The sequence below is a fragment of the Clupea harengus genome, chromosome 10 (assembly GCF_900700415.2).
Source record: "Clupea harengus chromosome 10, Ch_v2.0.2, whole genome shotgun sequence".
Classification (NCBI taxonomy): Eukaryota; Metazoa; Chordata; class Actinopteri; order Clupeiformes; family Clupeidae; genus Clupea; species Clupea harengus.
Genome location: NC_045161.1, coordinates 5,359,455 through 5,384,387, shown reverse-complemented (window position 1 = coordinate 5,384,387; position 24,933 = coordinate 5,359,455). Strand labels below are relative to the sequence as shown.

General features: G+C 43.1%; 1 protein-coding gene across 1 annotated transcript; it reads left to right on the top strand.

The window, feature by feature from the left end:
- The first annotated feature begins 1,474 nt into the window (after nucleotides 1-1,474).
- Nucleotides 1,475-24,662, top strand: brinp3a.1 (bone morphogenetic protein/retinoic acid inducible neural-specific 3a, tandem duplicate 1). Its single transcript, XM_012834159.3, has 8 exons — nucleotides 1,475-2,184; nucleotides 2,466-2,740; nucleotides 11,311-11,501; nucleotides 12,082-12,266; nucleotides 17,189-17,294; nucleotides 17,771-18,007; nucleotides 19,235-19,457; nucleotides 22,722-24,662. Exons 2-8 carry the CDS (start codon nucleotides 2,511-2,513, stop codon nucleotides 23,836-23,838), a joined length of 2,289 nt encoding a protein of 762 aa, XP_012689613.2. The 5' UTR covers nucleotides 1,475-2,184; nucleotides 2,466-2,510; the 3' UTR covers nucleotides 23,839-24,662.
- Nucleotides 24,663-24,933: the final 271 nt, after the last annotated feature.

The window sequence follows — 24,933 nt, the reverse complement described above, 5'->3', positions numbered from 1 at the left end:
AGATCTATTTTTAGAAATATGTTGAGATAAAGTGGAGGAGGGGGGACATTTGTGATATACCCAGATATAGCCTCTGTGGCTGGAGGGGGAAAAAAAAAAAACATGCAAATCACACTGCCTTAAATAGACTGACAATGCTGTCAAGGATTTAGCTAATTAAAATAATACTTGTGTGCTCTCGCTCAGATTGCTCTTTGCAAAGACATCACTTCAGTGGCACCATGGAACAGACTGAATGTTAAGTGAACATTTACCTGTCGTAAAGACTTTCTGTTTATGCAGATGAAACTCCCCCTGATTGAACCGCTCTCCTTTGCAAGACACAGCTTTAGACAAAGGAAGCTGCTGGACAAAAACACACATTCTTGTTTCGATCTCCAGTTGCCTGCATTTGGTCCTTAAAAAGAAGAGAACGCTTTTGTTGTGCTAATGAAGGATCCAACATCACAAATAAATGACCCCCTTGCTTTGATGATGTCTTTGATTTACCCCAACCCCCTGTTTTCTCTTGACAGGTCTTACCGCTGTTCTCCACATGGTCAATCAATGGCACAATCAATCAGAAATCCATCGTTGACCACTTGTGATCTTTGCAGCAACATTTTAGAGCAATATCAGTGGAGGACAAAGGGGAAAAATCAGCAGCAAAATAGGGGGGAAATCAGCAGCAAAATGGCTGAAATCTTCACAATTCATGAGCAAAATAGCAGAATTGGCTCTGTCTAATGTGACAGTTACGTCTTCTGTTTGCTTAGAGTGACAAAATGGACAGCCCAAGAACCTCAAACCAAAGCAAACAAATTGTGAAAATACAAATTAAGGCCATGCAAGCGTGTCTGAGTCTAACCATGCATGTTCTTATGATGTTTACTTACTACATTGTATACTGATTAGTGCTCACTCTCCTTCTCTCTCTCTCTTGTGTTTACTGTTTATTACATTCCTCTATAGACCACTTTATTCTGCCGTGAGATTGTCAAGGATATTGATTTGATGCTGATCCACAATAGGAATATTTAGAGAGGAAATGCCATGAAGTATTCATTAAAGCTAAAAAGGCACATCAATACTCTTTCAAATCAAGTTGGAGCAGATGCATTCAACCAATGTGCGGTCTCATCTAAAAGCTTATGTATTCTTCGCTGTGCTTGATGTAGCATATGAGAGCTAGCATAAGACATCGTTTATATTCTGCAATTGGTTTATGCTCAAGTATTTTCATACACGTTCAGATGTGCCACATTGGTCAGTGTTATATAATAAGTTAATCAATATTGTTGTTATGATGTGGTTTTATTGGCGTTTGTATTATGCCTGAAAAGTTGATAATTAATGCAATGCATCCATATAAGATCCCATAATAGACCAAATAATTACCCGTTTATTATCTCCGTCAATATGTTTACAAATCACACGCATTCTTGTGTGTGCGAATTCGGCCCACCTCGGAGAGAACGTTCTCCTAACGGTCCGTGGAAGTTGACAGCTTCACAAAACCCTCCCTCTCTTACCTCCTCTCAGCCAATACGGAGTGGGGCAGGGTCGGGAATGAAATAAATTGAACATTTTGACGGTGCATGGGTGCAAGCCAGCAAGAACCTGCAAGCGGCTGTGCTTCATGGAATACAGCTCGGGTCGTACTGGGAAATTGTCGTGCACTCGAGTGTATAGAATATATCATGTAAAATTCATTTCAAAGTTGGAAATTGGTCAGTCTGTTGTCAGTGACGGGGAAGGTCTGCTAGAAGTGCTTATTTCCACAGCGAGTCCGCTGTTGAGGAAGGCAGCCGCCTAACTTAAACTTCATCCTCGAAAGAAATCGATTTACCCGTGTGTTCGACTGGCTTTCTATGGTCCATATTTTTTGAAAACATCAGTTTGTTTCTGTTCTCTGCCTCTCATCCTCGCACTGGGAGATCGGACTGCGAGTTATCCTTTGGAAATATTTTCGACAGGAAAGGTGTTCAAATGGATGAGATTCACTGTTCCGCTGGTTACCCTTCTTCTTGATGCACGTCTGGCCGATTTAAAATTGGAAACATGAACTGAAGTGTGGAAGTCCTCAGGAGGTCACCCTCACAAGAATCGGGTTGTTTAAAGCAGCGCAATTTCCACCCAAAATCTTATCTATGCTACGTTAAACTTCAGTGGTCTGCCTAAGTAAAGTAAATATCGCAAATCAAGGTAAAAATGCATTTTTAAAATATTAGTTCAAGTGTTTATTTGTGCTTTAGTAACGCATGCAGTTGGTTTGTCGCGTCATTTTTGACAGGTCGAGAAACGGATCACAAATAAACATAAAATAGGTTTTTGCAACATTGTATGAAGGAAGGTCTTGCTCACTCAAGACAGCTGTTTATGGTCAAAGTGACAGACAGTAACTTAAATGTGTCCGAGGGGGCATATACAACGCATAAAAAACACAGCTGGCATCTGACCTCCCGCTCCTTGTTTTGTTGTTCCAGGACACAAGGAAAGTTTGGAGAGAATGACGAGTCCCCGGGTGAAGCATGAGCTACCGGTGTATTGCTTTTAGACGGGCATATCTGATGTGTCTATGGAGGTGTGTAGCACTAAGCCTCTTCTGCTGGGTTGCAGCCTCCGCAGCAGGTGCTGGCGATGCCGCTGGGCCCTTTGGGTGGCTCCTTTCAGATAAAGGGCCCTTTCACCACTCACAGGAATTTGGCGAATTTGCAGAGCGTTACCAACAGGGTTTCAACACAAAGTACAAGATATACAGGTAAGATTTAAAAAGCAATTTTGTTCCAAGGTTATATCACATGATGTGAGGTTATTGTGTTCCATCTCCATAACTTTCAATCCTTGAGTAGATTTTCTGTTAACCCAAACAGACCTCACACACTGGGGCATTATTACTCCGGAGAGCTGATTTAAAATTGAATTTCTGACCAGCTGTAATAGTGTACACACATGCCAAAGACGTCATGGTTTTATCTGCGTTATCACACGAGAAGGAACGTGAATGGTATTGGGGCTTGAATAGGGAAAGGAGGATTGTGAAGTTTAAGCTGGTGGCAGGTGAGAGTTGAGCTCATCCGCGATGAGATGAGGGATTATATGGAGCGAACAGCAGCCCAGACTGAGCCAATTGAAACGAGCCCGTCTGGCTGACTGACTGACTGACGCATGCTTCTGGCAGCGACGCTACGACGTGTTGCCAGGCACAGATGGGGAATGTAACACGGGGGTTACTCAGTCTTCTCTCTTCTACATCCATGAATATTTTTCAAATGCTCGGGTGGCCTTTTTGTCAGGACTGAAGAAGTGGAGTCAAGAGCGGTGTAATTGTTGTTCGACAATGCCTGATCTCCCCCTGCTGGTGACACAGGGCCCGGGTACAGAGAGAGAGAGAGAGAGAGAGAGAGAGAGGGAGAGACGGAGAGTGTGTGTTTGTGTGTGCCGTTTTATGAGACATAAATGAGAGAAGCGTGTCTGTAAATATTACTGTGTGTGTGTGTGTGTGTGTGTGTGTGTGTGTGTGTGTGTGTGTGTGTGTGCATACAGCAGGTCCTGTATGGTAATCCACGAGTATGTGTGTGTTTGTGTATATTTCTGGGTGCTTTCATTGTTTGTTTATTGTTTGTGTATGCATAAGATTTGTTTGTTTCTGTGTACCCTTGTATGTCAGTGGCAAAATCTCTGGTGAGTATGTCTGTAGAGGAAAGAGGATTCTCTGGGTTAAGACTGCAAAGAGTGCAGTTTACATTGAGTGCCAAAAATCTATTTTTAAGTATTCGTGTGTGTCTGTGTTTTGTGTGTGCTGGTGTTTCGAAAGAGAGAAAGAGTAAAAGAGAACCGAGAAAAAGAGTGAAACAGAGGAAGGTGAGAGAGAGAGCGAAAAGACTAAAAGAGAAAGATATATAGAGGAAGAAACAGAGAGAGAGAGGGAACAACACATTCCTTTACATGCCAGTCCAGTCCCCACCTCATTGAATGCAAGGCAGCTCTCAGTGGAACTGCATATTGACGATATGGGCTTACATCATACAGAGCTGAGATTAAACAAACAGCAGAATCACACAGTATCGCCAGAACAAAGATAGCATTGCCTTTCAATACCCTTGTGTCTCAGGAATTTTGAAATGTATTGGGGGGGGAAAAAGGTGTTTTGTTTGTGTGTGTGTGTGTGTTTGCGTGCGTGCGTATCTCTGTGTCTGTGAAAGAGAGAATCTGAAAGAGAGAACGCGTGTGCCGTGTGATTAATGATAATTGTCATCCATCGTGCTTGTGTCGGAATAAGGAAGCCCTATTCAATGATGAAAGCCATGTAATTGCAAAGCAGAGTACGCGAGGAACAGACAATCTCCCATTTACCTCTCCATGGTTGCGCTGGACCAAATCATCCCTGCTTAGGTGTCTAGTGGCAGGCGGCTGGCAACACACAAACAAAAGTCGTCACCCTTTTGTCATCCACGTGCGAAAAGGTCGTGCGAGGCCGACGGACAGGCTCTTGTCTCCTCCCCCCCGCTGCTCCCGGAGCTTTGACAAAGCCTTCCGTGAACCGTGAGCTTTATGGTGTTTGACACTTGCGAGTAGGGGAGGCCGTTCGCGGCTGAGCCTCGTCTCGGCATCGTGTGGAGAGCGCGAATAAAAAGGCTTTCAGTCATCAGTGCTCCAGGAAGGCTGGAGGCCTGAAGGGGGTTGGTGTCGCCAGGAGGTATTGGTGGTGTTTATGCATGCATTTTATTTATGTTTTTATTCCCAGGCTACCCCTTCCTGGGAGAAAAGCTAGCAGTAGGTCGGCGATGGCACTTGTCGGCTTTGTCCAAACTGTTTAGTGACAATGAGGATCAAGAATAATTCCCTCCTGTGAAGCGTCACGAACATTGTCTGGATAGCCAGCTTAGCCAAACACGCACAACAGTGTTTTCTAAGCACGCGCGCACACACACACTCAAAAGTTGGCTAAAGCTTTCTGATACAGTACTAAGTATCACTTGATTGAAATAGCACGCGCTGTTGGCTCGGAGCTGCTGTCAATGTAGTGTAAAATTTGACCATGAAATTATTTTTTCGGGACCTAAAATGATTCTTTTGTTTCAGTAACATCTTTCGAGGGATGGACGGCTCTGTTCATTCGCTGTGGTCTCAGTGAAGTGGACTATGCAAGTAGCGCATAAGTCAAAGCCATAGCTCGTCACTTTTACAGTGTCAGCCTTACTGCCAGCTCATTTTGTCATTATTTTGATATAACCACACACCCAACCCCTGCTCAAGCCATACAGAAAACCCCACCACTTTAGACCAACAAAACTGGGAAACAGTGTCTGAAACAATGCCTCAGATAGACACAAGTTGACCAATAGACTTCATATGGCAGCAATACGCCAAGACATCTGTCCCGGCCAGACGCAATATCTCTCTGGTTGAGATCTAGTCATAGATAAGGTCTGTTATCTCAGCAGGCTCCTGCAGCTGGCACAAGTTGCTGACAACTGGACCACTGCCAATGTGGGCTAGACAACTTCACAACTGGACCACAGTCAATGTGGGTTAGACAACTAGACAACTAGACAACTGGACCACTGTCAATGTGGGTTAGACAACTAGACAACTGGACCGCTGTCAATGTGGGCTAGACAACTAGACAACTGGACCGCTGTCAATGTGGGCTAGACAATGAGTCCCATTCAGAGTCTGCGTGCCGCAACTAAATGTGTAGAACATTTAGAGATTATTTCCATAAAACTATTGGCATATTTTTCTTCTTCTTCAAACTTCCACTCCTTGGATATTTTGACTGACAGTGTGAATCTACAATGATGTGGTTTTGTTACGAGATACATATAACTTATCTGTTTGGTGTCATCAGATGTGCTTTTCGGAAAGATCAGAGAGCATCCAATTGAAGTGCCTGATTTGTGTTATTTTCCTATCTGGAAATGAGTGGGTGAGATACTGTGGGCATAAACACATACGGGTTTGATGACTGCAGGTTAGTGGAGTGTAGAACCTCTTTGAAGTGCCTGTTCTCAAGTCAATTCAGAGATGCAAGACAGCGAAATGAAATTCAGGTGGAACTTCAGTTTATAGAAATGCTATACCTTGCTCCATTTGTATATTTAAATTTTATATTAACCACATTTTATGTTTATATCTTACATGATACATACAGGCTTGCTAACATACAATTAGGCAATATGCACAATTTATGTTGTTTTGTTTTGTTTCATCAGTATTGTAAAATATTTGTTCATTCTTCAGTTCATCGTCAACCTTGCACAGTTGGCTCCATTAGCACAAGAAGTTCATTTCCAAAATGGATACTATTACCTTAGCATTGAGGGCTTCAATAAATGACCCCTACACGCCTACTTTACTGGACACACTAAGTTCTTATTTGAGAAGATATGATGTGAACCAAGCATTGTAAACTATTGCAACTATTTCCATGAATGCCGCCCAGCTTGTGTGTGTATCATCCAGCAAAGCGATCCCTTCCATCATCTGACACTAGTGTATGAGGGTACAGTCATTTCCATAAAACCCCCTCCGCATGGCACAGTTTGTCGGAGTAAAATGTGTTATTTTTAATGATCTAATAATACCCAGGTGGGAAGTAATGAACTGCCTGTGTCCAGTCTGGCCTCTGCCCATCCGCCTGCATGTTGAGCACATCCCAGGATAACCTGCAGCAAAGCCATTTACAACGCCAGTTAACACTCATGTTTGGGAGAACATGGAGAAATGGGGGGGAGCGCAGTTCAGCCGAGGCTAATTGTGTCATTATTTATGTTTTAAGACACGGACATCCCTGGAGAGCTACCGTGCTTGCAAACTCAAGGACACAAATGCTTTGCACTCAGCTATGATGCTCTTGTTGCTTCAGTTTTGGATTCCTATTTTAAGATTTAATAAATCACAACCTTGTTTTAACAGGGAATCGAGAAGTGCTGCCCCTATTATTGAAATCGTGCGCTCGCTGTTTTGAATTCTGCCCGCCTTTGTTTCGTACAGATGTAAGTGGTGGCTTATTACTTTAAGAGATAAGTCACTCTTTTTGATCACTACAATGCATGTCATAATTTCACACTGAACAAAACAAAAACATCAAATGAAAGGTTTTCTTACATTCAGCATTGTTTTTCTATGACAATAAAGACAAAATAAATAAATAAGTGAATTCATGGCTAACAGCGAATGGTTACCCATGAATAATTACAATACCCCCCTTTACATTGTCTGTCTTAAAAGGATGCCACAGGAATTGGAACAGTGTAATGCGGTGTGTTGCTGTAGTCCGCTGATAAGGTCCCCCTGGCTCCGCGGAGAGCAACGGTTTCAGTTTCCCCTCGACCTGATTGTTTTTTTTCCTCTCCCTCCCCCTCTGCCGGCGCTCACTCTCCGCCCTGACTCTGTGTTGCCACAGGTCTCAGTGGGGGAAAAGGCTGGCAGGTAGTTCTCCAGCACACCCCGCCCGCCGCCCGCCCCCACCTCCCCCTGCTGTTCCACTGCACCGGGGCCAGTACTGGATTAGCCTGAGGCACCATCCGTAACTGTCCATCAACCACCACCACCCCCTTACACCACCGCCGTCACCTGCCTATCACCCTCTCCCAACACATACGTCTGCGCACACACAATCACACACGTACACATACTTACACACACGCACGTACACAAACACACACACACACACACACACACACACACACAGACATACACACACACACACACACACACACACACACACACACACACACACACACACCTCTGTTCTGGCCCCGTGTCGATCATGGCTAAGCTCCTCTGGCTCTCTCCACTAATGTCTCAGAGGCATCGGGTGAGAGTAATTGTCCCCTCATTATGTAGATGCGCTGACATGTAACAGCCTGTAATGAGATTATTTCCCTTTTTGTTGTTGTTGTGCTTGTAATGGGGGGGGTTTTACTGGTGCACTTTTGAGGGACTGGAAGTATTAAGTGAGGTCAGACACAATGAAAGGGACTCTCTGGTGTGGGCAACTAAGTGTGTAATTAGCATTCCCTGACTGCTTTTTAAAAATGGTCCTCTTGCAGTTGGTTAAAGCAAGGATCATTAAGGCGCTGAAACAATTAAGTACAATAAAGAAATTATGACGCATGGAACTTTGCATTTGCCAAGCTGGGATGCTTACCAATCATCACAGAAGCTTTTTTTTTGGTTTCTTAAATCTGGTCTTGTTTTCGAATTCAGTCATTCCATTTCCATTACTACTAATTGGTCTTTTAATGAAAGATTATTGCAAGGACGGAGACTTAAGGAGGAAGCCTAAAATGCAGCTTCAGAAAGGGCATTCATAACCAGCAACAGTAGCATAAATATACAGTGCATTGTGTGCTATGAGATTGAAAAAGCAACTGTGCATTATCTGACATTTGGCAATGGGCAAATGGAAGAATTATAAATGATTTGGAAGGGTAGAATTAAGCACTCTTGCAAGGAATACATTTACATACATTTATATTCTGTATAAAAACACTCATCCACAGTCAAAATGAGACAATTTGCACTCTCTATATAAATAACCAACTTAGGCTCCTGTTTCAATTTTGGCACCCTAAGACCAGATGTTCCTGTAATCTTCCTCGTTGGTGTTTTCCATACCAACACACTTAACATAAAATAGGCTGCAAGGTTTGTAAAATAATCTCACTATTGTGCTATTTATCCCAACAAAGTACAAAGTCTTGAGATTGTATGCAGGCTGATGCTCCCACAAAAATAACATAAATGCAAAAATGCCAGCTAAATTACAACAGAGAGTACTCCCCTCTGTAGGAGGTGAGGATTTCTTTCACGGACAAAGATCTAGTGGATAAGTCCTCTGTCTTTTTCATCACGTATGAGACCTACAGTGAAGTATGACACCTATGAATGCATGCATGTCTCCTCACCAAAGGATGCCACCCATACTAAGCTCAAAGGTCAAGGTTGCCATCTCCATCACAGGCATGCGCTTCCCCGATGCCTCGTTTAACTTTATGATTTCCCCCAGACTCTTTGTGAGCGCTGCTCGCTTGATTGCCCCTTACAGATCAGCCCCTGTGTGATTGACAGCGGGGTTACACTCCGGAGCAGAGTGGAGCCGAAAGACTGCCATCCCTGCCATTCTGAGCAGGCATAGGCAGAGCAGTCCTAGAGATACCCTGCCCCCGTGGCTGCGAGCTATTCCACAGCCGAGTTCATTTAGCATGGTGCATTTCTGTTGGAGTTTTCCAATTCATTTTCAATGGCATGTAATTACAACGTGCAGCCATTTGCAAAACTCTACTCATATCACTGCGTATACAAAAAAAAAAAAAAAACAAGCACAATAAAGACAAATACCCCAAAAGCACTAGTCATTTTGAAAAAAAAAGCTGCTAACAGTATTACACGCATCACAACAGCACAGGCGTACAGTGCAAGGCCTGACCTCCAAATGACCAGCTGTAAAGGGATTGCCATGAGTAGTTTAATTCAGCCCGTGGAGCAAAGGGGCCGCGCAAGGTGGGAGATAAAGGGAATTGACATCTCAGGCTTCACGGCCCAATCCGTGCCTCGCTTTGCATCTGACAGCCCACCTCGTTCCTGCCAGCAGCTCATTATTGTCCTCATTGCAGTCAGGCCAAACTACTGAGGGAAAAAGCTGAGAAAATAACCATAGATCGCTCCTCTATGTAAAATCAGTGGGAAAGGGCAGCCATTTTTGCAAATGGGGGAAGAGCAATTCCCTGGGCTCACTTGAAACAGCATGGAGCAATTCATCTTGGGGGAGAGAGAAAAAAAAAATAGAAGAGAAAATGCAAAAAAAATTATTCGAATAGCACAGAGGAGGTCATGCAGGCATCACATTTTCTCCCCAGCAGGCTTTATCTGAGGCTCTGTGCCATTCCCCATTCTTTCTGTGCTGCGATTCTGTTCCCTGCTTTTCATTGTTGCTTATGCCGGCACATACAACCGTACGCACATAACACCCTTTCAGAGGGATTATTTTTCTGTCCATCAGGAAATTCTATTTTCACAGGAAGTGTATTAATCTGGTATCGGAAGTTAAAGAAAGTATTTGTTGACGCTCTGTAGCCCGATAGACAACAGGGACGGAAGGGACGCTGATAGACTGTGTAAGGCAGAAAAAATAAAACTCTGAATCTTAACAATGGTTGCATCTCATTCTTTGGCAAGGTGGTCATAAATTAAGCTTATCACAGGACCTCGCTCTGATGTTCTCACAACCAAGGACTTGCATCCCCAACAAAGGCCCTCACACATCCACACCCCCATTGTGAGGGAGAAGCCAATTGTGTATTCATACCCCTGACAGAGTTGACTTTAAGATGAATGTAGCATCCGATGCGATCTGTAAATACATGTGAATGTAACGTACCCATGTTAAGTCTTGAATCACAATATGGGCAGTAGTCTGATCGCGGTTTAATTGCAACCTGCCATAGTTGCATGATTTGAATAGAGTTTCACTTGTCATCACCTGAAAGCAGCGGAACAGGTATGTAAGTCGAGACGTGTAGACCAGCGATTGGTCAGGAGTAATGAACGAATGAATGACGTAGCATTAGAGTCTTCCTGGCAGAACTTGCGCTAACGCTTCCATATTAGTTTCTGCATACTAATCAGCCTCCCTGAGGCCTCTGTCCTATTCAGCTGCAGACAGCCAACCAAAGGGTCAGTCGAGCAGAAGGGCATGCTCTAGGGTACTGGGCACTTATGCTATTGGATTGGTTTGGGGAAATATATGGAAATGGAAATGTGGGTATTTGACCAATCATTTGAAGACATTTGGTCTCTTGCGTTCTGACTCTCTTTTGTGTCTTCATCTCTTCATCTCACTCACGCTATCATTTGGGTTTACTTTAAGGTTCATTTGCATTTGATGTATTTAGTTTTGTTTGGTTTAATCGGTAACTATGATATTTAACAATTGGCAACCACTCCATTTAAGACTATTGTCATCGTTTATGGTTATTAACACCAATTTGGCTTTTATTCCTACACTGAATCTGGTCTATACTTGTAACCATTTATTGTAAGAAAGTGTTCATTCATTCAGCAATCATACAAATTCCTCTTGTGACTTTCCTTATATGACATGTTGCCAAAGGTTGCACAGTGTATGGCAATGTTACAAATAACCGTATAATTCAATGGAGTCAGATCAATTGAACTCCCATGTGCAAAATAAGCCTTCTAATGTAATTATTCCCGTTGTTGGTGACTATGAGCTTCCTGAATAAACATTGGCAACCAAGTCTCTGTGACCCTTTGTACAATTCTGCCGAGTTTGACCGTCTTTGCCGTGTGACTTTACAGAGAGTTTGGCCGCTGGAAAGTGAGCAGCTTGGTGCTGGAGAGACAGGACAACAATGGCGTGGCCCTGCCTCTCGACCCCGAGTTCATGCAGACCATCAGGCACCTGGGCCGCCGGCCGACTGTCGGTGCCATCACTGAACACATCATCAGGAAGTACGGCACCCACTTTCTGCTGTCCGCAACACTCGGAGGTACAGCATCTACAGCATTCGTTTCATAGCTAATCTGATGTCTGCAGCTAGTGTAGGAAAGAAATATAAAAAGTAACTTTAGTAAATAATTTTCTGAACTGCTAGCCTTAGTGCATAGTAAACCCATAGTGAAACACTATTTTCCATGTAGTCCTTCTGGTGTGTGTACATTCTGTGCACCTTCTGTTTTCTGTGTGGAGAGTGTGTTTTTGTTAGTTTGTATTATGTCTACACTACACCATCACGCTGTGTGTGTGCATGTGCTTTGTGTTTGTGTGCGTACATTCTGTATTCTGCCTTTTTTTTAAAGATTAGATTAGATTAGATTCAACTTTATTGTCATTGCACAGAGTACAAGTACTGTGGCAAACGAAATGCAGTTAGCATCTAACCAGAAGTGCAAAAGAGTGCAGAGTATGTGCATATGTATAGTGGTAATATAAAATAGATAAATAGGATATATACAGTATGATATAAGATATAAGTGGTATGAACAGTAAGAACATTAGCAGCAATACTGAACATGCCCTTTGTGCTCACATGTGTGTGTGTCTGCCCTGCTCCACACCGGCTCCTGTAGGAGAGGAGGCCCTGACCATCTTCGTGGATAAGCGCAAGCTGAGCCGGACGGCCGATCCGAGTGACTCAAACAGCACGGCCATCACTCTGGAGACCCTGCACCAGCTGGCTGCCTCCTACTTCATCGACAGAGAGAGCACGCTGCGCAGGCTGCACCACCTCCAGATCGCCTCCACTGCCATCAAGGTAACCCCCCCCTGGCCCCTCTGCGCTGGAAGCTGAGAGCTGGGACCTGACCGCGAAGATGTTTATGCCTCTATATTTAGAGAATGCAAAAGCTGCCTCTGTTGTCTCTGGAATGTGGATGAGCTACGCTGTAAATTCATGGCTGACCTACAGATGCGATGAATTTGTTGCAGCACTGATGATACTTTAAGGGTCATGCATTATGTAGGGCGTTTGTACTGTCGACACCATTAATTTACATATAAAAGCACTGAAAGCAATGCTTAGATAAATTGTCGGTACAGCAGATTTAGCACAAAGGCATTTTTTATGCCAGGATACGGCTAGGGTGGAACATTCGGTAATATTTAGCAAACATATTATTGGAAATCACACTGTGACGCCATTCGAAGTTGATGGCTTATATGAAACCAGGATGATGATGGCTTGAAGGTTGTGTGGTGGAATGCTTGTTGTGCGGTGGGAATATACAATATCCCCACGCATCTGTCATTTGAGGGAACTTAAACAAGTTAATGTATCACTTTGAGCATGAATGGCTGAGGTTGCCCTTCTTCTCTCAGAGGTAATTCATTCTCATAGGGAACACTATTTATCCACCTCCGGCAAAGAATCCATGGCAAGTAATGATTTACCTTTAGAAATTATGTTTGTGCATAGGGATGAGAAATGTTGCTGCATCTCCTTACCCCACTCCAGTAGTCCCAAGTCTCACCAGCGTAGGAGTTTCTTTTGGCATTTTCCTTGCCATACTTCATTAAACAATAAAGCTATGGAGAGAAAGAAAACACATGCCATTAGTTTGAGCATCAACTGCAATTTTTCACAAGCATATCCTGGGCCTTGTTGTATACCATTGTGCGCTACAGTTGTAATTGTTGGCAATACAACACATTACCCCCCTGCTACCGTCACTCCCCCCCCCCCCCCTTCCCTCTCTCCCTCTCTCCCTCGCTCTGAGAGGTGGGAGATGAATTGACATTGAGTCCTCCGAGGGCCGTTCGTTCACGGGGTACTTGCGGTGACAGATGTGAAGTATTCACGGGATCAGTAGGCTTTAACTCGGCGCATGGATTTTCGCCTCACTGGGAAGACAGATGTTAATGCAAACCTGACTTTGAAAATGTGCACAACCTTGCTTTGAAGCTCCCGTTCCCCGCTGCTTCTTATAGAGTCTGTCGGCTCTAATATTCGAGATGCAAGTGATTTGGAGGGGAAAAAAGAATGAAATGTTTAAAAAAAAAAATAACTGAGAGTCTCCCGCCACAATTATGCATTAGCATGACAAATTATCTGTTCCATTTCAGTAATTTTCGTACAGCCCTTACCCCATTTGTCAGCCATTTTGAATATTAGTTAGGTGTCAAGCTGTAATGAATCGGAGACTTATGAAGAATATTTTCTGCACCACTGGTAATAAATGATCCTTTAACCTTACTGAGCGTGTCGACAGGGAAGGAAATGCTCCCCGTTCTACCAAGGTGTTAATCAGCTCTTTTGCTTTTGATTTAGAGTCCACATTCACTCGTACAGAGACAAAGTACAACCAGAGGCTCCATCACAAATTCAGCACCAGCTGAGATGGAACTAGTTACGCACTGTAGATCACTCTCTGACACTCGGTTAGTAATAGCCTCTTTCTGAGTATAGAGCAACATTTACTACATGCATTGCAAATGGGACTGCCCAAAACATGTCAACATGCGAGATGATGGGAGAAGCTAAATCTGTGTGTGTGTGTGTGTGTCTGGGCTGGGCACATCAACTTGTGAAAAATTCATCCCAGACAAATTCGGCCTGTACATTATTCAAAGGCGCATATATTCTTAATGTCTCTCTTGACCTTCCGCAATGTGTTGCCACCTCTCCTAAAGAAAAGGTTTGCACGGGCAAAAAAAAGACATTATAAAACTCCTGGGGAATGTATCCTAAAACTTTATGGTCTGTGCAAAACTTAGAAAACGAGATGAGGAGATGAGGCAGAGTAGGGCATGTTGCCATCAGTGGCTCTTTGACGTCTGTCTGGGTCATCAGTCAAGCATTGCAGCGCCAAGCTGTGAGGAACTAAACAGTTGCCAATTCCCGACTCACCCCATCTCTTTCTCTCTCTCTCTCTCTCTCTCTTGTTCTCACTCACTCACTCTCTCTCTCTCTCTCTCTGTCTCACACTCTGTTTCTCTCTCTGCCCTAACCACCTCACACTCACACTCTCTGTGTGTACCAGAGAGGGAACAGTTGAATTAAGTAGAGGAAAGGCAGACAGCTTCAAAATCACAGGGAATTTCACCGCTGAAGTTGAGTTAAAAGTCCCTTGTAAAATAGGAGGATAGTGCTGTTTAATTTGAAGGACTCCTGCGTCACTGCTGGACATATTATCCACCACTCTCCTCTTTGAAAGGTTCCCTGCTGGCTTCAGAAGGGGCTCCATTTTTTCCAGGGTGGAATATAATCCCTTTCTGTTCCTCTTATTGCTATCCTTTTCCTTTTTTAAGATAAGCTTACACGAAGCCCATGCTGACTGGGAGCTAACCAAGAACAAAGTCCCTCTGTACTGTTGCCGGAATCCTCAAAGTATTGAGTAAACATGTCTTCCGATTGCAAATGTGGATGGGCTGACTGAATGTGTCTCAGTGATTATAAAAGAGGACAATTCTCGGGAAATGCTATAACAAAGAATGGTGTAAAAACAAGTGCCGGTCTCCATGAAACATTAATGGCATTTACAAGAATGTGTATGCATTTAAAAGCCCAATTATTCAAATAGCTCCAGCATTGTCCACAGCCCTGTGTGAAATTATTCACAGGTGGCATTAATAAAGCATTGAGCTTCTTTAATAAACGTGGAAGCGAAGAACTTCTATATCTGTGGGTGAGCTTCTCTAATGCCTAATGATTGAAAATTCAAACTTTCATTACAGCAAAAAATGTATGCTGCATTTGCATATATTAAGCAGTAATACCAATTTTAGCGTTGTATATATTTCAATGACAGATGAAATATCTCTGGGTTTAGGGATAGGCACCGTCACATGACGGAGATAAAGCAAATGTTAACAGATGTATAACTACTGATGTGGAGAAAAGGAGATCTTCTCAACATGATGACCCATTTCCTTTAATAAAAACCAATAAACTTGAACTGCTTATTTCAGGAAGTCGTTCTCAGACCAATTACCAGTCTCATTAAAGGCAGCTGTTGGTATTCCTGATGTAGTCAGCATGAATTAATTACCACAGATAATAGGGCATTACTATACAAACAGTTTTTCAATCCAGATCATTTATATTCTGCCCCATAATCATTGTAATGAATGCCAAATTGCCCATATTGAAGCCACTGTAGATTTTGCAGACTACAGACAACTGTTGAGGTTTTTTCCCCCCCTTCCTGATCGAATAGCCTAACTCGTACACTTGCTCTGCTCCAACTGGCTCTTGTTGCAGATGGTCTCATTGCTATGCATAGAAAACCCATCTTTATATTTGCATTTGGTCAATTTTCCCCTTTAAGTCGGACATCTGTCTCTGTTAGAAATTAATCTGCCGATCCCTGCAGAGCCGTCTTGGATTTTAATTAATTGTGTGGACGCATCAATAAGAGAGAATGAAAATGCCAGCGGAGGTTGCTGAAGTTGTGCTTTTTCCCCTCTCGCTGTCTCGTCCTCGCTCAGGCCCCCTCTCGCCCTGCGCTTATTGAAAAGTTATTTCAAACTCAACACTTACCGAAAATTAAATAAACCATTCCTCGATAATGGATATCTGCTCCTTATGTAACTCATAAATGAGGTTTCCCATCCTGTCTGCTTACTTAGTCATGGGCCGGTGATCCCATAGCTGTAAGGGATCTATGCTGCCTTCAGCCCGGCAGGTACGGATCGGAGTTTTTTTTCTTTCTTTCCTCCCCAAGTCCCCAGTCATCTATTTCACAGTATTCGCACTGACCTTAAAGTAGATTCCAAAGGAAGGTAGCCATTTCACTGCGTTCAGAGTGGGGGAAAAAACGGGGAAAAAAAAACAAGTTTCCCCCCTTTTTGATCCTAGACACAAAAAATCACATCACAGGTTCCCAATTCATCTACAATGGAGATGTGGTTACTTTTATTGGCCCTCTGGGAAAATATTAAAAGAAGTAGCTGAAGCGCTGAGAATAATTTGTAAGTGACAAGGAAGGAGATGTATTTGCCTGGAGGCTGGCAGTTTGTCAGCGGAAACTTGATATACGACAGCCTTAAAGCAGACTTTTGTCAGGGATGATTGAGCTGTGATTGTGAACAATTCAAGGCAGCCCTCGGAGGGGAACAAAGATCCTGTTGTCAATCCGCTGTGTGTCAGTTTAGAGTCAGCGATGCGGCTACGATGCTTACACACACTCAAGTTTGCCAGGACCTCAGTAGATTGTAAGGAAACACCTTGAAAAGCTGCTAGCATTGAACCCCTCGCCAAGAGATTTTCATCTGAAAATACAAGTCTGGTTGTCCTCAATAGCCATTCAGGATGAACTGTAGAGAGGTTGTTTAATTAATATGAAATGGGTTGAACACCAACATCTGTTCATAAGCAGACTAAGCAGCATCAGATCCATTCCCTTTGAGTAAGGCAAAGCCTTTCTGTGTCAATATATCCTCCAATTAGCACGGTAGCTGCATTCTGCATTCTCTATGCACTATTCTGTACCAAAGTCTTGTCTTCTTATGAAAAATATAATTTATTTTTTCTCTTGTTAGTTTGCTTGCTGTGGTTTGAATCTAGCATTAAAAGTAAAGCAGTGCCCTTCGTGTCATCCGCTTAGCTGTACTTGGCAAATGTATTGTTAATCTACTTCATGTGACATTCAGATGGCTTCTTTGCATTTTTAATGACCGTAGTGGCATCCAGTCTGGGCGTGTAGAGCATTGCCATGTGTCTTTTTTGCCTCCCTTTAGGTGACCGAAACAAGGACAGGCCCTCTCGGATGCAGTAACTATGACAACCTCGATTCTGTCAGTTCAGTTCTGGTTCAGAGTCCTGAAAACAAGATTCATTTACAAGGTAGAACATCCATAATTGAACCAATCCCAGAGTTTCTGATGCAGCTGTCACTGTGTCATTTCATCCACTGTCTGCTGATATTGGAATAGGCATACGGATGTCATGACCAATAAAGCTCAGTTTCGATATTTTAACATGTATTATAACACTCGCTAAGCAGGTTTCCAGTTTTAAAGCGTTTTAAAGGCCTGAAATGGCTTTAGAAAACACCATTGGTTTGTTTACATTGTTGTTTATTGGTTTGTTTACATTGATGTTTATCGGTTTGTTTCAATTGCCTTATTTATTCACGCATGCATTCATTCGTTTATTCAGGATATTTTTCTCCAAAACAGTACCAAGAAAGTGGCACTGCAAGTTGCTTAAGATGAAAGCATCTGTCGAAGGAGCAGAATGGAAATGTGAATTTTAATAGCATGCTGTTCATTATGTTGTACCATGTGTTCATTAGTGTACACCCACTGTCATTGCTGCAGGACTTCAGGCCATTCTACCAGACTACCTGAGGAGCCGCTTCGTCCAGGCTGCCCTCAGCTACATCGGGTGTCATTCGGAGGGAGAGTTTGTGTGCCGAGATAATGACTGCTGGTGCCGGTGCGGTCCAGATTTCCCACAGTGCAACTGTCCTGAATTGGACCTGAAGGCGATGGAGAACAGTCTCAGACAGATCCGAGAGTCATGGAAACGATCCAATCAAGAGTTTGAGGAATCAGGTATGAAATACATCACCAGGTCACTTATCAGACACGTGGACAATCTGTGCTCCATTGTGTGTCCATTTCAATTCAGATAATGCATTGCCTTTTTAGGTGGCTTTGCAATATACATCCGCAACTGTATTATTGTTTTTTTAAACGTCAAGCCGAAATCCCCTTAGGGCATGATATTGCAGACAACACAAAACATGATCCTGGAACTGTTAAAACTTTTTCATTTTTTTTTTTTTTAAACAAACATCCTGGCATAGTTTGTCAGACATGACATGGTGGAGACAGTTTCATGCTACTCAATAAGCAATTTAGCGCTTGTTTTGAGTGGTGCTGTTGGTAAACATGTCCCTCAAGCTGCAGTGTCTCCAACTAGCAGGACGACATCACTGCGCTGCGCCTTGTTATTCTGCAGTGCCTGACAAGGAAATGGTGAGGAGAGCTTGTGCCTTTCAGGGAAATAGTGCCATTGTCATTGTAGTAAAATAGCATTTTGGACTTGGCAGGATTTTCCGTCCTCTTTTCTGGGCCAGGTGCCAGCTGTAAGCTGTTTTTATTCAGAGAAACAGCATAGCACTATAATTTCACCTCCTGCAGCAGCAGGCTTTGATTTGAAAATGTGAAAACAGCCAACTAATGACCACAAAGACAAACAGTGGTAATGTGCCGCATGATAATCAGTGAACAATCAGCGCCTCAGACAGATCATCTAATGTGCTATCTCACCGTCTCTGAGACGCAAACTCAGCACAACAAGTTCTTTTTGAAAAAGAGCCAGCACACGGGGTGTCCTCTCATAAAAAAGACATTGGTAGTAATAAGTAATCATAAAAACCTGAGTTGTTTAAGACATTGCAGTCATTTCTCATTAAAAACTAGACTTTATTGATTTTGTTGGAATTGAGGTCACTGAGATAATACAGTTATTGATTGTGCTGCTGAAAATATGAATTTGCTTCACTCCCCTCTAAATAGAATTATATGCCTTGACGCCATACCGTCTCTCTAATTGAACTTGATTTGCCCCTGTGCAAAAGCATTTGATGGAACAATATTCCATCCCCATTAGCCATCACGGAGGGTGCATTTGAAAATGTTATTCAAGGCAAATCCATACACCTCCGCCCACTCCCTATCAATGAAAGCTTCAGCATGAACGTTTTAACAAGCCACACGGATCTCCAGATGGTGCATTACTCATTTTCGCCTGCCGCGCTGTGTGATATGTTCCAGATGAGTTCCAGAACTTTGTGCGAAGACTGCCAACATTCTACGCCTTAAACACATCCGCCATCCAGTACTTCTGGAAGATGGACCCTGGTGTGCACCAGCGCTACCAGCAGCTGGAGCTCAGCACTGGACAGCTCCTCAGCAAAGCCCGTCGGATCATCAGCAGACTCTTCACGCTGAGCAAGAGATGCCGGACTCAGCCCCGAATTTCGGTGCCCAGAGAGAGGTAGGATTACAGCTGCGGCTGTTCACTTCACACAACAAAAAAAACACTGAACAAATAGGGCTTGTTTCAAGGCCCCTTTCAGCTGTGACAAGGAATGTATTGAGTGTATGGGTAGGGAGATATGGTCCTTGCAGTGCTGGAGAGAGTCAGTTACAGGGGTGGAGAGAAATACAAACTTCCCAGTGGTTTCTAGAAAAAACTCAAAAGCCCAAAGAAATGCATAGCATCACATCACTGTCATCAGATGAAAGCAGCTGCCTCTGTAACCAAATGCAAATCGTCCATCTATGTATGTGCATGTTTCCATATGCATAGAAGGTTCTATATGAGATGTTAATGAGGAACTCAGAACCTTTTTTTTCAGTTGAATGGCAGCATCCCATCCTCTCAGCGTACATCAAAGACATTTACTGTTTATTCCCTCTCCGCCGTCCTTTTACATGTCACATAAATGGCAAGCCACCACATACCACAGCATCTAACTCAAACTACCACATACCACAGCATCTAACTCGAGCAGGGCTAAGAGATCTACGAAAATGTAACAATCTGCAGATAGTTTGCAAAGTTCACATGTAGAAGATGTCAAAGTGCTAGCGGGAGTTAAAACACAAGATGCCGTTGACCAAACCCCTCAGTATCTCATAAGAGGAACTCACCAAGGTCATGATGCTATCCACAGGGAGCTTTTGCCTCCTGAGCTCTCTCTAAGCGGATTGACTGATACGGGCGGGGAGGAGGTGTGTCCTCTGAACTAATTATGAAACAATACCCTTTTATAGTCTGTTCCTCGTGGAACCGGGGGCAATTGTGGAGACAATAATTGTGTTAATGTTGAAGTCTTGGCTAGGGTCCCAGTGTCGGCCCCAGCGCCTCTTATCTTTGCAAAGAGACTGGGGATAAATAGATTGCCTCTTCCCTATACAAACCAGACATAATGAGCACTATAGTTCAACACATTGGCTTGTATAAGGTTAAGAGTAGGAGGAATAGCTGGGGACAATGTAAGTGTAAGATCTTAAAAGATGCCAAACCACAAGGTCACTTCTGTGGTTAGAGACTAGTTTGAGTGTTCCAGCGCAAGGCAAGGGACAGATGTGCTTTTTATCTCTTTTTTTTTATTTCCTATCTTTCTACCTGAGTCTCATCTTTTCCTTTTGTGTCCGGATTATGGTTTTAGGTTATATTACAAAACAATCCTTGTTCCGGGGGGATGAAATGCTAAATCCCAAGATTTAATATTAAGATCTAAGCGATTAATCAAGATTGTAGTTTGACTTGCATTCTGAGCCTGGAGGGACAACAACCAAAAAAAAAAACACAAAACCGGAGAATAGCCCCTTTTCATTTCTAATGCTGGATTAGTATTGGCAAAGGCACAGATTTTCAGAAAACGTAGCGCCAACTGTGAGGACTATGAGTTTATACCATATTACTGATGAGAACGAAGCTCCTCATGCTGTGAATTTTATCCGGAGCGTTTTTATGGTGCTTAGTGGGAATCCTTGTTTTAAGAGCCATCATTAGGTTACTGCCAACCCCTCAGATCAGTCTGTTTTATGTTCCGCAATGACAGATGTCATCTCAGCTTGCGTTTCACACATGTATTTTATGGTTGATATTATTTCGGTGGATATCATGGTTGATATCAATTTAGATTTCCAATTTATTTCCAATACTATTTCGTCATACATATGCATTCTTTCTAGACTCCACACATTTGAGCAGAAGTATCTTAAAAGGGTCCACCCTTACATGTAGTTGAAGAAATGGTGCAGTTATCAATAAAAGAAATCAAGCTTGAAATTAGCCTTCACTCTTCTTCCCACAATATTTTCATTCCATTTGAGTCTCCCTCTCCCCTTCTGTCAGGCTATTTATCTCTATATCAAAGCTGTCGTCTACATATCCACCCCCTCCATCTTGTATGTACATTCATTTCTATAGTGTCCCTACACTGAACGGTGAGATCCTTTTTTTAAAGCCACAGGTGCGGTGTGTGGCATTAAAGCCCTTCCATGCCTGATTCTATGTCTTTCCTTTGAAACCCCTCATGATTCTGTGTTTATAATACTCTGCACGTCCACTGAAGGGGCACACTCTTTATATCCTGAAAACTGTTCACTTCTCACCATAAATTCAATATATTTTCCGTAAGAGGCATGCAGGCATTGAATATCACATTAAATTAAAAGAAAAACCCTGAGGCTAATATCATTTATTATGACTCAACATTGAATGACTGCATATGGAAGAGGTTCTGACACGAGTAGGGGTTTTGATTCATTTCATCACAGTAATGGGTGCGATACTCATTCTTCAATTGTAATTCATGAAATGAAATCTGGTTATTCACAGAGAAACGGATGCAAGTGCATTTCCACATCACCCCCACCCCCACCCCCACCCCTCACTCCCCGAAAAACTGCTGACAGCTGGCAGAGATTTCTTCCATTGCCACCCACTTTCTCACTTCCTGTCTCCAAGTCAAACGGTCCCCATGAATATTTACGCCCTCTGCTTGCTTAGTTTATGTGTGATGCTCGGAGGGCAGTTTTATTCATGCAGGGCAGGACTTCTTCTTAGAATAATAGCAATCTCCTTTGCCCACATGAGTGACAGCGCAAGCTTGGCAATAGTGATATATAAACGTTTTCTTGCACAAAACAGCAAATTGATTAACATGCCATATACAAATGTCTCCCAATAGCTGTAACAAGTACATTTCTCTAGTAGCCGAAGTATCACCTCCTACTCCTGTAAGTCCTGACATCAAATTAATGTACTGTGGGTACTAGCATGGTTGTACAGGAAGTGTTTTATTTGTAATCATTTGACACTATCATGTTGAATCTCTCCTGTGGAGAAACTAAACTCGCTCTAACTGCGTATAGCTAAAGATGCAGTAAATGTACAGTAACATCACATGTGGCTTATCTCTTTTTTGAGATCAGTTTACCTCACAAGTCTTTCAGGAAATGCGTTTGATATTATATAGTATTTGGGTTGTGCAATGCTTTGCCTAATCAAAAAAGGTTTCCCCCAGCAGTTATAAATAATTTTTTATTGGGTGCATAAAAAGACAGATGAATATGGATGAGGTTTTTTTATATCTCATCACATACTTGCTGACTTGTATCCTCTTCTGTGGCGTTGTACTATTTCCCTTGTGTGTGAAGATGTCATGTCTTAGTTGAAACAGAGGATGTTGTAGCCATGAAATATACATTGGCTCATATGGTACATCCCTTCTCTTTTATTCAGGCCTTTCAGTCACTGGCTCGGCTACGTCCTCTCCATACTGTACTGCAGCGAGAACCACCAGATCGGCTCGTACATGGAGGAGTCGCGCGCCTGCATCTGCCCTTACGAGCACCCGACGTGCCAGGGTGTGATTCCGTGCACGGTGGGGGACGGGCCGTACTGCTCCGCCTGCTCGTACGAGAACCGCTCCCGCTGCACGAGCTGCAACCCGGGCTTCACGCTGGGCCAAGGCACCTGCCGCAGCACCGTGCCCGACTCCACGGACAACTACATCGGCTTCGAGACGGACCTCCAGGACACGGAGATGCGCTACCTGCTGCAGAAGCGCGACGCCAGGATATCGGTGCACGCCATGTTCATCAGCAACGACGTGCGCCTCAACACCTGGTTCGACCCGTCGTGGAGGAAGAGGATGCTGCTGACGCTGAAGAGCAACAAGTTTAAGTCCAGCCACGTGCACATGCTCCTGGGAATGTCCCTCCAGATCTGCCTTACTAAAAACAGCACACTGGAACCCATGCTCTCCGTTTATATCAATCCCTTTGGGGGTAGTCATTCGGAGAGCTGGATCATGCCCATTGACCAGCACAGTTATCCAGACTGGGAAAGGACCAAGTTAGACATACCGCTAGACTGTTACAACTGGACGTTAACTTTGGGGAACAAGTGGAAAACCTTTTTTGAGACGGTTCACTTTTACCTGCGGAGTCGCGTGAAGGTGCCCTCGGCTCATGGGAACTCCTCCGTTTACTACGAGCCACTGGAGGTCCTGGACTCCTCTCGCAACCTGGGCTACATGAAAATCAATAGCATGCAGGTGTTCGGCTACGGCATGCACTTTGACCCTGAAGCCATTCAGGACCTCATCCTGCAGCTGGACTACCCGTACACTCAGGGCTCTCAGGACTCGGCCCTGCTGCAGCTCCTGGAGATCCGGGACCGGGTGAACCGGCTCTCCCCACCGGGCCAGCAGCGCCTGGACCTGTTCTCCTGCCTGCTGCGCCACCGGCTCAAACTGTCTACCACAGACGTGGTCAGAATACAGGCGGCCCTACAGGCCTTCAGTGCCAAACAACCAAACTCGATGGAATACGAAACAACCAAATTATGTAGTTAATAAAGCGAGGCAATCTTGTGTGTCACAAGTGTTGGTGGCACAATCACCCAGGCCTGATTACACTTTGGAGCTATGTTGGAAAATCAGTGGGGGGCATTCACAGTAATTGTGTTTGTTAATCAGCCAGGTAGTTGAAGGGGCGTAATGTTAGCCTAGCTCTAAGTAGATTAGCAGATCGTCTGAATGGCCATCATGCCTTTTTTTCTTTTTAAATCAAATAAAGGAAACATGATAAATGATATACTGTATATGGATCCGTGTTTCACAAGCAAACAGATAGCCTGTTGGTTGGAAAAATAAATCAAGATGTTCTAGCTGTTTAGCTGCACAGCTATTTTACAAACATTTTAATGAAAGTTGTTTTACAGTGAAACCCTTATTTGGGAAACAGCTTTTTGTTTATAATTCGCATGGCATTTTATTTTAATCTCTATTGCCGATTGTTTGAGCAACACATGAATTTGAACCCACCCTCGTTAGTGTAATCAGGTCTCACTGTATCTGGTAGAATGCCAGACTACTCTCAAATATATCAGATTTCTCTTTTAAATGTGAACACAGTGTCTCACACATAAAGCAGTATGTTACAATAGGCAGATTCATTTTGATGGTAGTACTATTTTTCGAATATTTGTAAGCATATAATAATGGAAAATAATCCTGTTAAAACAAAATTCATCACACTTGCTATTGTATGTTCAGTTACATGTACTTTTATTTTTATAAACCTCTTATTTGTGAAAAGGTTACCAGAATAATTTCCATAAAATGTACAAAAAAACATTAATTTGTTAATACACTAAATAAAAGTCATTTTTATGTGCGGTCTGTAAATATATTTGAAATGTTGGTCGTAACAATGAATTTTTCAGTAAACTTTCAAATTATTCATCGATATCATCACGATTCCCTGAGCAGCAAATGGACTGCAAACCCCAATAGCCCACTGTCAAAAACATGAAATATCTGTATCAGTTTTATATTTGTGCTGTTTCATTTTCTCTAAATGTATGAATTGAACATCACAGCACACACTAGTGTATCTTATTTCAAGGCTGTATTTCTATCCACAGGGTTTTGTGTTTAACTTCTCAA